The following is a 16,028-nucleotide window of genomic DNA, read 5'->3' as shown; positions in this document are numbered from 1 at the left end:
AAACCAAGAAACAGAGCTTTAACCATAGAGAACAAACTGCTGGTTACCAGAAGGAGGGTGGGGGATGGGTGATACAGGTGTTGGGGATTAAGGAGAGCACTTGTCGTGATGAGCACTGGGTGACATACAGAAGTGTTGGATCATTTTATTGTACACCTGAAACTAATATAACACTGTATGTTAACTAACTGGAATTTAAATAAAAACTTTTAAAAAATTGAAAATGAAAAAAAAATCTAGATGGCCAGTTTTTTTTTTAATTTTTTGTAACGTTTATTTATTTTTGAGACAGAGAGAGACAGAGCATGAATGGGGGAGGGTCAGAGAGAGGGAGACACAGAATCTGAAACAGGCTCCAGGCTCTGAGCTGTCAGCACAGAGCCCGACGCGGGGCTCGAACTCACGGACGGCGAGATCGTGACCTGAGCCAAAGTCATTCGCTCAACCAACTGAGCCACCCAGGCACCCCTAGATGGCCAGTTCTTTCAGATTCTGATCCTCTACACAAAATTTAAATATCTTAATTCCTGAATGCATAGTTTACAATGAACTTTCAGCCTTCTTTAATGGGTGGAGGAAAGATCTTCATGTCTGGATTGCAAAATAACTAACATATAATGACATTCTCAGTATTAAAAATGAACTGAATAAAATAAAATTTTGCATGACAAAGACTGAATCAGCTATTGCTACTTATACTAGGACTGTTAACAATTTTCTGTCAGAACTCTCTGTGTTGAAGGAAGTGCCCTGTACCTCCGCACTTATCCTATTGGATAGGTACAGCCACATGTGTAGCAAAATGTGGTGACTACAACTGAGATACTGAACTGTAAATTTTACTTATTTTGAATTTAAATTTAAATAGCCACATGTGGCTAATGGCTACCATTCTGAAACTGCAGAGGGATCAGACATTGGGTTTAATCTGAACCCAAAGACATGCCTTGCATGCAACATTTCAGAATTGACACAAGTTATTTGCCTATCATTTGTATTCTTCTAAAAATACAAAAATACAGTCAGAATATATAATTTCCACTCCTTCAACACATACAAAACTAAAACCGGTTATCTGGGTTTTCTCAGATAAAGAGGCGTTTGCCATATATTTAACTGTCAAAAAAATCACAAGGGTCCCAGAATTCTAGAATTGAAAGCACAGTGTTCCAAAGCCAGAATACTTGGAAATATTTGGAGATATTCTGGGTTTTCATAAAGACTAGCAGTTGCTACTAGTCAGAGGCCAGAGATTTTAAGTGTCCTGCAATGTGAAAACAGTCTCATGCATGGAAGAATTGTCCTGCCTCAGTGTCAATTGCTCCTCCATTGAAAAGCTTTCTGTCCAATCACTTACTTTAAAAACTAGGAAGTTGCTTCCCAGGAAATTAAATGTCCTGCTCTGGATCCCACAGTTAGTGGAATTAGTACCAATACCCAGTTCCCCAGACATGGCATCGGAGGCCAAATGACACCTGGGGACTAAATGTATATGTGCTATTGTTCTGTAAACTGCACTAAATTATTATAAGAAATAAAGGAATACATAGCAAAAGAAGATATTTTCTGACAGTTCACCATCCTTAAACTCAGAGTAAAATTGAAAGAAAAATTGTCATACTAGGGATATTTGATGCCCCCGTAGATGAGCATATGGGCAGAGCCCCAGGACATGAAACGCTATGACATTTTCAGTGAATGGTGAAAATGTGTCTTTGGAGAACTATGGGTACTCCAGGTGGGGTAAGGAACACAGTGGAAGAGGGACCCTAAATGCTAAAGTACTCACTTTACCCCTGGGCAGATAATGAGCTTCTAGAATTTGGTTCCTAAATGGTAATTCTGATGATAGATGAGAGAACACTATCAGGAAGACCAGCTAGGAGTTTAAATTATGAGCAAGGGATGAGGAAATCTGAACTGTTGTACTACTCAACAGGTGCAAAAGAGTGAGCGGGTTCAAGAGACAATTCCTGAGGAAAAAGCATTAAAGAGATTTTGTTGGCCAGTGGGATATGGAAGAATTGATATGGCAAAATTCTGACCTCAGTAAAACTATATCTCCACAGGTTTGAAACTGGTCCTTAACCCAGCTATATACATATTCCTGGTCTAGGAATGGCAGGAAACATTTGTTAAGGGCTAAATAAACCTATGTTGTTTTCTTTAATTTTATATATTTAGAGAAAGCAAGAGAGTGTGAACAGGGAAGGGGCAGACGGAGAGGAAGAGAGAGAATCCCAAGCAGACATCATGCTGTCAGCACAGAGCCCGACATGGGGCTCGATCCCATGAACTGTGAAATCATGACCTGAGCAGAAATCGGGAGTTGGACACTCAACCAACTGAGCCACCCAGGAGCCCCTAAACTTATGTGTATGCTTATGTTGGATGGATAAGATGGATAAAAAATAATAAATTTAATTTGACTTAATTTGAAAGAATTTCTGGGCAGAGAAAATCAAGTGTCATAAATTAGAAAAAGAAAAAGATAGATGAAATGGATCATTAAAATTAGAGCAATGAAAGACAGTTTATCAATACTAGTAGTTGGAAGTGTTGGAATGATGGGTGGATGGGCCTTATCAGGCAAGCAGAATGACAGTCTTAAAAATGAGTTCTGCTTCTGAGAGGCTGGGTTAGAAATTTATTACTTTAATATAAATTTTCAACTGATGCCAGAGTTTTAAATAATAACTGCATCATTGTAAAAAATACGGTGTTTGTTCCTGCATTAAAATGTTTGTTCTTAGTAAGGTGATGTTTTTTTTTTTTGAAATTGATGTCCTAATTAGGCAGATGTTCATTCCTGAATGAAACATAGTCAAAGAAGAACCAGCCCAGCCAGACCTGATGACTGAAGATACCCTCCTTATCAGAGGCCTTATTTAAAGGACTTCAGTACTACTGGAATCAAAAACAGTGAAATCTCAGTTGTTTAAAACAACAAAAATTTCTTTTGTCGTCCATACCATATATCCATTGTGTGTTGTCAATCAGGGATTCAGGCTAATGGAGAAGCCCTTGTCTTAGACGTTGCCAGTTTTCATGGTAGAAAGAAAATAGAATGCAGCAAAACATATCCCGATTCTTAAAGTGTCTACCCAGCAGTCGGTTAAGCATCTGACTGGCTCAGGTCATGATCTCATGGTTCGTGAGTTCACTGCTTTGGGTCCTCTGTTTCCCTCTCTCTCAGCTCCTCTGCCCCCCCTTCTCTCTCTCTCAAAAATAGATAAACATTTAGGACACCTGGGTGACTCAGTTGGTTAAAGTTTTTACCCAGAAAGATTACAAATCATTGCCAGAGCAAATTACATGGCCACACTTAAATTCCCATAGATGGAAAATAAAATTCTACCATGTGCCTGGAAGGAGAGGGTGCTGGAACATCTATGAAATGGAACATTTTCAAAAGGTCTTAATGAATACCTATGGCAGAATATGCCTCAGGTCCTTGAAGCATGACCAGTAATCTCTTCTTTGTATTTTTCTGTGAGATGGAGCTCATGAAAGTTTTGCAAGGAGCCCATTTTAAGTGATCATTTCAATGAAAATCAAAAAAGTATCCAAGAAAGTCCATTTGTACCATTCATTTATAATCTTGAAGAAAAAGCAATGCTCAAAGAGTATTCTAATAGTAATAGCTAACATTTCTTGAATGCTGACTACACACCAGGCATTGTTCTAAGCACCGTGCGTGTATTAACTAATTTTGTACTCATAATGACCTATGAAAAGGCCATGATCATTACTCCTACTTTACAGATAAATAACCTGAGTCATAGGGAGATTAAATAAGTTTTCCAAGGCCACGGAACTAGTACGTGGCAAAGAAAAATATGGAACCAAGCAAAATACCTCCAGAGCTAGATTGTTTAATCACTTCTTATTTGCACAATTAATAACAACCAATAAAACTAAATACACATTTAATTGAAAGAGCATTTCAGTAGCTTGGAGAATTAAGCCAAATTATAGCGATCTGCTATGCCGTTTTTATTGCATTCCAATATTCCATCAACATTCCAGTATTTACATATTTTATAAGACTTTATATTTATACTGATTTGTTACATCATCTTTATCCATGTCATAATGGGGAACTACATATTTTTAAAACACTCTTATATTTTATATTCCCAGCACCAAAAGAGATGTAATACTTTAGGTTAAATTTACCATATTGACTATACAGGGTCAAATTCTTTCATGTCAACATCATGAATAATTATTGCTCTAACTACATACAGCCACCTCTACCCCTCCTTTACTATCTTCTGGAAATAGCCTCTTTCTTCTCTTTTTCCCTGCTCTATCAACATGATAACCTCTGGACCAATCATCTTGTACAAATTGTGCCCTGGCCACAGTTAGTTGGTCTAGGGTAAGATACCTGGGCCAATCACCTCCAAGAATCTGTCTAGCAGATTGGTTCCAGACTGAGCATTTGATCCAAGCTGGGCCACTCAGAATTTTTGGCTAGGGATTTGGTAGCTGAAAATGAGGAGAGCCCATTTCTTTCTAGGCGACTGAAACTATAAATAGAAAGCTCAGGTAGGTCCTGTCAATAACCATGTATTCTTCTAATCCAAGGCAAAGCAAGCCAGTTGAAAAAATAAGAAAGAGAAAAATGAGGTAGACAAATAAAGACATAAATAGGCAAATGGTGAAGAGAGAGGTCTGCCCAAGACTGGCATCCCAGCTCCACTTCTGCCCTTGAGATCTATGGATACCACAGCATCATTGTTTCAACTACTGTAACTTGACTTTCTGTCATTTGCTACCAAAATAGCCCTAATTAATACAATCAACTTCTATAATTCCTTATCCAACTGGCATATTATTGAAAGATCTCAAAAAGAACATGTGAGCAATCATGGTTGCTTATGATTCACAAAAAGAAACAAAATGATCAAAGTCAAACAGAAGATTGAAGAGATGACTAATTACCACATAATACAATGACAAGAAAAGATTTTGTCTAAATTTTGCCTCTCCTGAAAAAAAGATAAAGAAACCAGAATTACATGGTATCTACTGGTTGCTCAGAAAGGAGCAATAATAAGATAAAAATCATTTGGAACATGCTATCAAGTGACAGAACCCCAATTTCAGCATGTCTGGTAGGTCACAAGATTTTAGAGATCTGTTCCTCTCAAGTCCTCTTACAGCATGTCTATTTCTTCTAGATTTTGATGGGATTGTATCTTCCTAGGCAGGACCAATATATGTTGTTGTTGTTGTTGTTGTTGTTGTTGTTGTTGTTTTCCCAGCACCACCAAGCAATTCTCTAATACTCAACAGACATTGACTGGGTGTCCTACAGTTTAACTCAATTTAGTTAAATTAGTTAAATTTAGTTAAATCAGTTTAACACCAGGCAGCGTCAGTTCCCACAGGTCAAGGGCTTAGGTCCCACAGAATTACATCTCCTCCCACAATTTCAGACACCAATTGCAAGTCCAGGTTTTTACCTGTGCTTCTGACCCACCAACCCCTTAGGTTCAAGTAATTTGATAGCTCAGTTCACAGAATTAAGAGACACATTTACTTATGTTTACCAGTTTATTACAACTGGTAATTTGTATAAGGATACAAATGAAGAGCCTGAAGAAGAATATATAGGGCAAGGTACATGGGAAGGGACAGCACAGTGCTTCTGTGCTCTCTCTGGATACACCACTCACCTAACACCTCCATGTGCTCACCAGCTTGGAAGCTCTCCAAACCCCATCCTTTTGGGGATTAATGGAGGTTTTGTTACATAGGCATGGTTGATTAAATCATGGCCACTGGTGACCAAACTCAATCTCCAGTCCCTCACCCCTCCTTGGAAATAGGGGTGGAGGTGGAAGGTTAGTGGGACTAAGAGTTCAAACTCTCTAATCACAAGGTTGGTTCCCCTGGCAACCAGCTCCCATCCTTAGGTTACATAGACACTTTCCAAATGTCATGTTATTAACATAAGACAACTTCTCTTCATTTAGGAAATTCCAAGGGTCTTAAGAGCTCTGTGCCAGGAATAAAGGCCAAATATGTATTTATTGTAAATCACAATGTCACAGTAGGGGGACAAATTCCTTTTCAAGACATTGATTATGGAAATGGTCATTAGGATTCCCCCTCCATGATCATGAGGCTCTAGCATTGAGAGGGATCCCAGCTTCACCTAACAAGGTCTTCCTCTAACTCTTTTCTCTTTTAATCCTCTAAATTACATGAACCATTCTCCTGAAGGCCATATTGACAATATATCCTCTAAGAACCACTAATTAGACCGGTTTCCAGTCTCAAGTAAAAGGAAATCATATTAGGGATGGGTGGCTTAGTTAGGTGAGCATCTGACTTCAGTTCAGGTCATGATCTCGCTGTTCGTGAGTCTGAGTCCCACATCAGGCTTTGCACTGATAGTGCAGAGCCTGCTTTGGATTCTCTCCCTCTCTCTGTTCCCCTCCCCTGCTAGTGTGCTCACTCCCTCTTGCTCTCTCTCTGTCTCTCAAAAATAAATATTTTTTTTTAAAAAGGAAATCATAGGAGGGCACCTGTTGGGATGAGCACTGGGTGTTGTATAGAAACCAATTTGACAATAAATTTCATATTATTTCATATTAAAAAAAGCAAATCATATTATATCATCATTATCAATTCAATCAATCCTTAATTATTCATATTAACAATTGGAAATAAAAAGTGAATTATCCAAAGCAGCAGATAATTCCAGTTTAACTTTTACAGTTAAGTCAGTTTATCTGCTTTGTAGATTCTCCAAGATTTCTTCCCCACCATTATCCTACAGAAGCCTATGTTATAAAGTATCAAGTAGGAAGGAACTTGAAGCCAGGAATAGAAAGGGTAAAGATGCATTTTGACTATCAGTAAATGAAGGAATGGATGCATCTTAATATCAAATATAAATGATATTTTAATAATCCATCTGTCTGTCTTTTTATGTGGGTTTCCAAATAATTACTACAGATGGTTATGGAATACAGTTGGACACTCCAACATATACAGGTGTATATCCATATATTCACCAAACTCACAAACTCTTCTCTGTACGTTCACCTCTCTGTTGGTAGGCTTTAATGAGAAAAGATAAGAAACAAGAGAAAACATTGTTTTAAAAAGAAGAGGGGCGCCTGGGATTGGGCTCTGTGCTGACAGCTCGGAGCCTGGAGCCTACTTCAGATTCTGTGTCTCCCTCTCTCTCTGCCCCTCTCCCACTCACGCTCTGTCTCTCTCTGCCTCTCAAAAATAAAGAAGCATAATAAAAAAAATTTTTAATAAAATAAAATAGAAAGAAGAATACTATCTTAGGCTTGGCTCCCCCCAAAACAAAATCTGAGGCAAAATTTCCTTGCAGGTAGGTTATTTTGGAATATGATTTATAGGGAGTAAGACTACAGGACAGGAAAAGCAAAATAGGAAGAAGGCAAAGCCAACACAAAAATGTGTTATTGAGTTGGTCATTCCTATGAGCAGATAGCATTTGATCTACCAGAACCTTCCAAGGAGGCTTATGAATTGTTTCTCAGAGTATCTACCCTGGGGACAAAAGAGGAAGCATTTATCCATCTGCTCCTCTCCCCCATTGGTCAAGGGCAATTCAAGTAAGAGTTTACTCCCCCTGAATTTCTGGGTTGCATATCTATAAGTACAGGGCATTATCCTGTGATGTGATATCAGGGAAGCAATAGGGGAAGAAACTAGAGGTACATCATCATGGCATGAGCCCATAGGAAGTCTCAGTCTAATTGCCCCTGCATAAATCAGATTAAAGTCTGCAGGAACTAGCTGCCACAGAAGTAGCTGAAGTAAGAGGTGTATCTGACATATTTTTTAAGTAATGCACAAAAGCTATCCAATCATATAAATAAGGTCATGGGATTTTAAACAAAGAGATTCACTTTCAAGGCAGCATTCAAGAATGCATCTTTTGTCAAAAATGCCACACATCTGCTTATGAACAACCTCCCATCATCGCTGTGTTAACTAACGGTGGGAAGTCAGTTTCCTCTGTAATGTCTCTGCCACCAGAGAGAAATATCCTGAAGTATGATCTGACTGTTCGGTAGGGAGATGAAAGACAGAGTATCATGAGCTCAACAAATATAAGATCACGCATGGCTAAAAATATTCAGCAGCAAACTAAAAAAAGAATTAAAAGCTCTTGAGTAATCATTATTTTTCATAAAGAACAACTAAAAGTCTCCAGGTCAAACAATTCTCAAGGCTTAAAAGCATCAAGCCTCCCTGGGGTTTGGCTTAAAATGATCCATGGACGTCATATTTGTGTGGCCATCCCCATAAGAGAGGTACAAAATTAAACCAGATACTCTGTACAAAAATGATAATTTCTTTTAAGACAGAATTCATGCAAGGCCTCAAGACCAACCACGTGGCCAAAAAACAAGTTAAAAAAAATTAAAGTCTTTGCATTTATTCATTTGATCCTTGGCAGTCTTGAAATAAGCCATTACTCTGTCAATAAGACCCTAAAGGAAATTAGGCTATGGGGTTTAGGATAATAGGGCAGCTGGAAGACTTAAAAGAAAAAAATTATATTTCCAATTGGGTTTCTATGGGAATTGGAAGTTATACTCTGAGTTTATTTTGTTGCAGACAAATATTTTACACACAGTGTTCCAGAGTGGAAGGAGCTTCCTGGGTCAACCCACCAACTTGAACCACAGGGTTGACACCAGGACCATCCACATCCCTCAAAGTGCTCACCACACACTTGCCACCAAGTAAATCAGCAAATGCCAATAATATCAGGCAATAGGCAGAATTTCCAGAGAGAAAGTACTTTATAAATGCTAATGTGATTATCTGGAAAATGTGAGCCTGATTCTTTGTTTTATTCTCCCATGAATCATGTTCATCATTAAGGCTAAGCTTAATGCTTGAGGAAGGAGGCACGGCCACTTAAAACAAAGATATCTACAGATGAACAAGAGAGGAAGTGACTTAAAGGTCATTCCCACCAGACAGAAAAGGCAGGTCATACCCTCCATGAAAGGGAAAGAAAAGATTGAGGGGAGCGGAGAGTGTAGAAGGAAGAATAATACTTTACGTAGTAGAGATGTGTCTACCACATAAGGCAGAGAGTTACTCTACTACATAAAGTATTATTCTTCCTCAAAGTCTGAGTTACTCAAAATGTAAGTTTCCCACCCACTTAGGTCATTTTTTCTTTCCCAAACTTATCTTAGAACTGGTCTGGGATTCTTCATCCCCACCTCAACCTCCCACTACTACCTTCCTTCCAAATACTTTCCACAGTGCTTCCATGAAATTACCCATTTTTAGGGGAACTAACTCCTATATTCTTGGTTCCCTCACTTTCCCCTGACTGCCAAACACTTCTCAGTCTTCACCAAGCCAACCTTGACCCCACAATGCTCTTACAGCACCCATCATTCCCTTGGATGTCTATGCTTCTGCAGAAGCCAGTCAGACAAACCACATTTGTAGGAACTTCATGGTCCAATTTTCTAAGATTCCAATAGTAAAAGGCCAATTAAAATAGAACCAATCAATAAAGTTCAGCCTTGGCTGTAGATATTTTGAAAATTGCAAAAAAAAAATCTGGTCCATTTAAACTGCATTAAAATTTGAGATCAATTCTAAAATTTTGTGACCTAAGTGTTTTCTATTTTTTAAAAAGCTATCTTTCTGTTCTGTGTCACCTTACTCAGGAGAGCAGATAGGAAGCCTAGAACTTCTTCTGATTGTACTGTATATGGACAAAGCCAGAAAATATCGCTCTGATGTTTGCACCTTTAGCATATGTACTGTTTGGGAATTTGGAAACATCCCAAATAACTCCCCAAATTTGGTCCACATATTTGCATTTACTTTATCTGAGCTTTCATAACACCAAGGATTTCAATATTTCCCCCCCTCAGTCTTTATCTTTGTGAATAAGACAGGTTGTAAATCTTTTTTGGTGTATTCTCTAACCTGCACCTCGTCATCAGTGTCTTCTAAAAATGAGTACATAGTGCTGACTTTGTATGCGGGGAGAGAAGAGTTTTCCTCCCAGATCTAAATCTACAGAGGTAAAGGGTATGATTTACCCTGATTCTCTTTGCACATGTCTGGAGGGAAGTTGGTGGAAGTTAAGCACAGGGCAGGTTAGAGAATTTACTGGTCTCTTATTAAGTGAGGGGAACAGCCTCACAGCAAAGTTCTCTCTAATCTCCCATGGGTGATGCCTGCAAACTCCCAAGGGCCTTCAGTAATTGCTTACAACTCCACTATATGTCACTTCCCTGTGTCCTTTTGAGAAGCTTGTCATCCAGCAAATGGCACAAATACTGTCCTAATGAGACTCTGAACCTGAGATACAGATATAGGCAGACCTTTTCCCAAAGCAACAGTTTCATGGTCTACAAGGAAGGAAGAAAAAAAAAAGAAATAAAACATTTCTAAAATTGGCAGTGAAAGTTCTTACCATAATCTCCTGCCTCTTCTCAGAGTGCTTAGCTCCTCTCTACTTCTCTACAAGAAAAAAAACTCTTTGAATTTAATGGCTTATGCTCCTAGTAGTCACTAAATCTTTGGCAGATTGTATTTTCCCAAAGATGGGTGCATCAATTTATATCTGATCCCATATGCACCTCTTACAATGTGATTGACACTCCTCACTGAGAGGCAGGGCCTATATCCCTTCCACTGAACCTGGGTGAGCTTGAGACTCCCCTACCAATAAAGTGTGGCAGAAGTGATGCTGTGTGACTTCTGAGGTTAAGTCAGACAAAGGGGACAGTGTCCACCTGGCTCTCTTTCAGGATACTCACCCTGGAAACCCGGCCACATTGCTACAAATAAGCTCCAACTAGCACATGTAGACAGATTGCCTAGAGAAGCCCATGTGAAAAGGAACTGTGACCCCAAAAGCACCTACTAGCAACTGCTAGTTGAGTGCGTAACCCTTCAGATGATTCCTGCTCCAAACTTCCCTTCTTCCATTTGATGTCCCAGGAATCATGGAGCAGGACAGGTAATCCCTGCTCTACCCCATCCAAATTCATTAACCACAGAACTCAAAAGTATAATAAATTTGTTTTATTCCACTAAATTTTATGGTAATTTGTTATGCCATAACTGCAAATCTTAATGCAGCCATAGTAACTGGAACAAGATCTTTCCAGGTATTTTATCTCTCATTTCATCTTTAGGTTACTCTCAGAGTGCCTTTTCTTTTTTTTTTTTTTTTTTTTTTTTTTTTTTTTTTTTTTTTTTTAAGGAAAAGGGTGGAATTTAATCTTTATTTACAGGACACTGCAAGATATGAGATTCCACAGAGAAATAAGAAACCCACCGAGAGGAGAAGCTTCATACAGTTTGTACAGTTCAGAACTGTTCAAGTATAGTTTCCATTGTAAAAAGTGCTACAATAACAAAACACATTTAAAAAGAGTTCTTAGTAGAGAAAACAGTAAGACAAACTTATACCAAACATAGTACACAACAAACAACTTTATGCCTCAGCTGTACAATCTAGAAGTTAAAGGTCCCGGGAGTGCCATCCTGAACTTGGAATGTGTAGCTTTCAGAGGTAGTTTCTGGCACAACATTTTGATCTTCTTCTTCCTCTACAGAGAAATACTTCTCAATCAAGTTTAATGAAGCTTTGTACACAGACTCATTTTCATGGTTTTGTAGAGCTTCAATTTTGTCCAAACCTCCGCATTCTTCAATCATTATACTGAGTTTCTCAGTTTCACCTAGTTTCTCAGCAGCCTGAAAGATGTTTGAAATGGCATCCAGAATAACCAGAATGATTTTGGTATCTTTTGCAGTTAAGAGGTTCATCAATGGTTCTATTATGCCACAGTGAACGAGGTATACAATCTGCTCAACTGTTCCGCCACTCGTATAGTTGGTCACAGCCCACACAGCTTCCTTTTGTGTCTTAAAGTCTGCCTTAGAGAGAACACCAACGAGGAATGGAACTAATCCATGATTCACAACTTGCTGTATCTGGTCCTGGCGACCAGCTGTGATGTTTGACATTGTCCACGTAGCTTCCTTCTGAATATTAGTTTTGGGGTTCGTTAGTAGGCTGGGAAAGACAGCAAGTGCTCCCGCATCTATTACAACCTGAGTCTGTTCATCTGTCCCAGTGACAATATTTCCTATGGCTCTTAGCGCAGGAGTCACAATGGGCAATTCAGTAGCTCCTAGAAGCTTCACAAGTTGGGGCACAACTCCTGTTTTCACGACCATTTCAATCCGTTCATTTGGACCATCAGTAAGGTAGGAAATGGCCCAGCAGGTATCCGCTAACACTTCTGGATCATCATGATGCAGAAGACGAACTAAGGTAGGAAGAATCTGCTCAACAGCATCTAACGGGGGTGCAGGATTCTTGTTGCGACAAAGGTTCGAAAGTGTCCAAGTAAGGTTCCGTAAGTAACCACATGCTAAAGATGACATATCAGGAACAGCAAGGAGAGCCAACAGCGGGTCAACTGCACCATACTTGATAACCAAGTCTCGGAAAACTGAACCATCACCTGCAATGTTTCCTAGAGCCCATACAGCTTGCTCACTGATGTGGGCATGGGAAGAGGCCAACAGAGAAATGAATGCTGGGATAGCACCTCCGTCTACCACAGCCTTGGTCTGTTCTGATGTACCGGAAGCAATGTTAGTGAGGGCCCAAGCAGATTCGAACTGAATGGGGCTACAATCAGTTCTGCCCAAGAAGGACACAAATTTTGGAATCAAACCAGCTCGGATTATGTTGTCTATGGGAGGCTGTTTTTCCCTAGAAAGCAGTTTCCTAGCAGCTTGAGTAGCCTGGAGCTGGCTTTCCAAATTGTTGCTATTTATGCCTTTGACAATGTCATCAACAGACCAATTGACAGTGCCCTGGTTGTTGCGGTTTTCCTGCAGTGGGGATGTTGCGTCATCAGGAAACGAGCTTACGTTTCTCCTTTTCAGCATCTGGTCATCCTTCTTAGCTTTCCTCAGCTCCACGTTAACTTCTATTCGGCGACGCCTCATTTCTGTACTGTCTTTCCCCTTGTTCTTGAATCTGTTAAGGCGGGCAGCTGGTGAATTAGCATTCTCGTTGGTGGACATGGCTACACGGCCGGCTCAGGGTTCCACAAGAGGCGGTGCGAGGCGCGCCGGGTGCAGGTCAGCTGCCCTGAAAACGTCCACCACGGCTCAGCCCAAAGACGGTGTGGCTCAGAGTGCCTTTTCAAACAACCTAAAGGCTAGATAGTAATATCTAAAGTAGAGGAAGGGTTATTTCTGCCTATCCACATTTCAGCAAAATAGGATTTTGTTTCTCTGTGAGATGGATTCAGTTCTCAAGGTCACAGATTACAGCAAAAAAATGGTTGGAATATTTCTTATCTTTACTTCTTAGAGAAAAACAAGACTTTTTTGAACTAAAACTCTGTTCCTCACATTGATAAGGACCTCAAACTCACAGACAATATATTTGTTTTTATGCCTACTTGGCTTCCTCTTAATTTACAAAGAGTTGAAAAGAGTGGAGAGCAGTCTCAATAGTAACTTCAGTGCCCATTAATCTGAGGGGACCCAGAAAAAGTTGCCTGCAGGGCTGGTTTTCATCCTAAAGATAAAATTAATGAGAATCTCTTTAGTAAGGAAAAGAATGGGTGAGGAATAAGTGAGAAGTGTCATGGAACTATTAAATAGTAATAGAGGACAAAGACCTCTCCAATAACCTTTCTGTAATTGAGAGATAGCTTTTATTTTAACTCACATTTTCATCAGTTCCAAAAAGACTCTTACGGAATTTCTCTTTTCTGTCTACGCTCCCACATTCTCAATGTACTCATCTAGCCTCTAGCTTTGAGCCTCTTTTCTCATAATTTCTAAATCTGTATCTTCAACCCAAACTTGTCCCTACACTCTAGACTCATATCTGGGTCTAGATCTGCTACCTACCATCTCTACCTGATGACTAACAGGCATTTCAAACACAAGTGCTCCAAAAAACAGACTCCTGATGTTCCTTCCCAAACCTGTTCACCTTCCTGACTTCTCCGCCCTACGTGATAGAAATTCTCTCTTTCACTGGCTCAGGACAAAGGCCCTGACATCACCTTGACCTCACTATCGCAAACCACGGCCCATTCGTCAGTTAATCCTATTGGCTCCAGCTTCAAATCATATCCAGAATCTAACCACTTCTCATAACCTCAATCACCACATCATCTCTCACCTGGATTGTTGCAACAGCCTCTTCACTGGTCTCCCTGCTTCCATACTTGTCTTCCTGGTCTTCCTACGGGTCTTCTCACCCCAGAAGTCAGAATGACTTTTGTTGGAAGAGGTCATGGAGAGGATGTGACTACCAGTTGACCCATGAGTTGGGCCGCAGCATTTGGAGGCTCCTTATCCTCTCCCCTGTTCTTGGAATGTGCATTCCACTCACCTTCTCTGCTGCCAAGAGCTGCCCTTAAGGACACAGCCTTGAGTTAGTGATGTGGTGTTGAGACCATCTGGATGTCATACATGACTGAATCCAGTTAAATAAACCCTCTGTATAAACTTTTACGATGTGGCAGATGGGTACAGAGATCTACTGAGACCTACTAATGTCTTGCAGCTGCCCTGTATGTAAGTTACCTTGCTTATTAAGCCTGCCACCTACCAATCTGGAGTGGCCTGCTCTTTCTTGGGTCTCTCTCTGTCCTCTTTGTATGTGGCAAGGTGGGGGCACTTTCTGATTACACCCAGGAAGCTCCTGAGGAGTTTGCAAAACAACATCCCTTAGGGATATAAGACAAACCGTGGGCTTCCTCTGCCCAGAATCCTCTAATGGCTTTGCATTTCACTCACAGTAAAAGCCAAAAATTTTTAAATGGCAAATAAGTCCTGCCAAGGTTGGCCCCTTTATCTCTCCTGCTCTCCTCCTCCCGGATCACTCTGCTCAGGCCCACGGCTTACTGGCTGTTCCCAGAAAATGCCAAACACCCTCCTGCTTGTGGACTTGTTCTTCCCTTTGCCAGGAACATCCTCAATGACATAACTGGGTGGCCCACTCCCCACCTCCTTCACCTCGCCAACAAGCCCTTTCCTCCCCACTCTGTTTAGAACAACAACCCCCCGCCCCCATATCCCAAGGTTCCTCTTTCCTCTTCCCTCTTCCCTTTTTCTTTAAAAAACATATTGCTCCCAACATTAAATAAGTAAACAAGCAGGTTTGTTCATTCACTTATTGTCCATCTTCCCATTTAGAATGTAAGTTACATTACAGCAGGAAATTATTTGTCTATTTTGCATATTGTTAAATTTCCAGTGCCCAGAATAGGTTCTGGTATATAGCAGCCACACAAATGGCCAGAATAACATACACCTATTGGTGAATGAAAGAACAAAGAGGGGAACCATTAGATCACAGCCAATTCACAGCCAAGCACCACCTGTGCTGAAGGCAGAAATCACGAGGAGAGCTTTGGAGGATGCACATGTCTGCCTGGCCAGCTTGGGAGCCATAAGAGCAGCAAGACTTCAGGGTGTTGGGTCACTCTTGCTTCTACCCCAGGGTGAATGGCATTGCTCCATGAAGAGTGCAAGCTTTTGTGCCAGAGGCCCTGTTTTAAAGTCCACTAACTATTTGGATGATTCTGGGTGAGTTACTTAACCATTTTGAGTTTGGGTTTCTTTATCTATAAAATAAAAATAATATCACCTATTTTTTATAAGGGATGCAATGAAGATTATATAAAATAACATAGAAACAATGTTCTATAAATTATAAAGGGGTAAATAAATACTAAAAAGTTGTAATTGCAGTTTAGCCCAGGATCAAGAAGATACATTCCTGTGTTCTTGGCAGTTTTACAATTTTAGCAAATAGATTTAGGCCTATGATCCATTTCAAGTTAATTTTTACATATTGTTTGAGGAAAGAATCCAACTCCATTATTTTGTATGTGAAAACCCAGTTTTCCTGACACTATTTGTTGAAAAGACTATTCTTTTTCCTCTTCAAATGACATCTTTTATTTTTTTACTCTTCCTATACACCC

At 40.0% G+C, this 16,028-nt stretch overlaps 1 protein-coding gene across 1 annotated transcript; it reads right to left on the bottom strand.

Annotated features, from left to right (window-relative positions):
* Positions 1-11,257: 11,257 nt before the first annotated feature.
* LOC124526315 (importin subunit alpha-1) lies at positions 11,258-13,181 on the bottom strand. Its single transcript, XM_047099237.1, has one exon. It carries the CDS (start codon positions 13,096-13,098, stop codon positions 11,509-11,511), a length of 1,590 nt encoding a protein of 529 aa, XP_046955193.1. The 5' UTR covers positions 13,099-13,181; the 3' UTR covers positions 11,258-11,508.
* Between the last annotated feature and the right edge of the window lie 2,847 nt (positions 13,182-16,028).

Source organism: Lynx rufus, unplaced genomic scaffold, assembly GCF_022079265.1.
Source record: "Lynx rufus isolate CCGP_SWC_20201006 ecotype Redwood Valley unplaced genomic scaffold, mLynRuf1.p SCAF_5, whole genome shotgun sequence".
Taxonomy (NCBI): Eukaryota; Metazoa; Chordata; class Mammalia; order Carnivora; family Felidae; genus Lynx; species Lynx rufus.
Note: the sequence above shows the minus strand (reverse complement) of the source record. Positions and strands in the feature narration are given on the sequence as shown.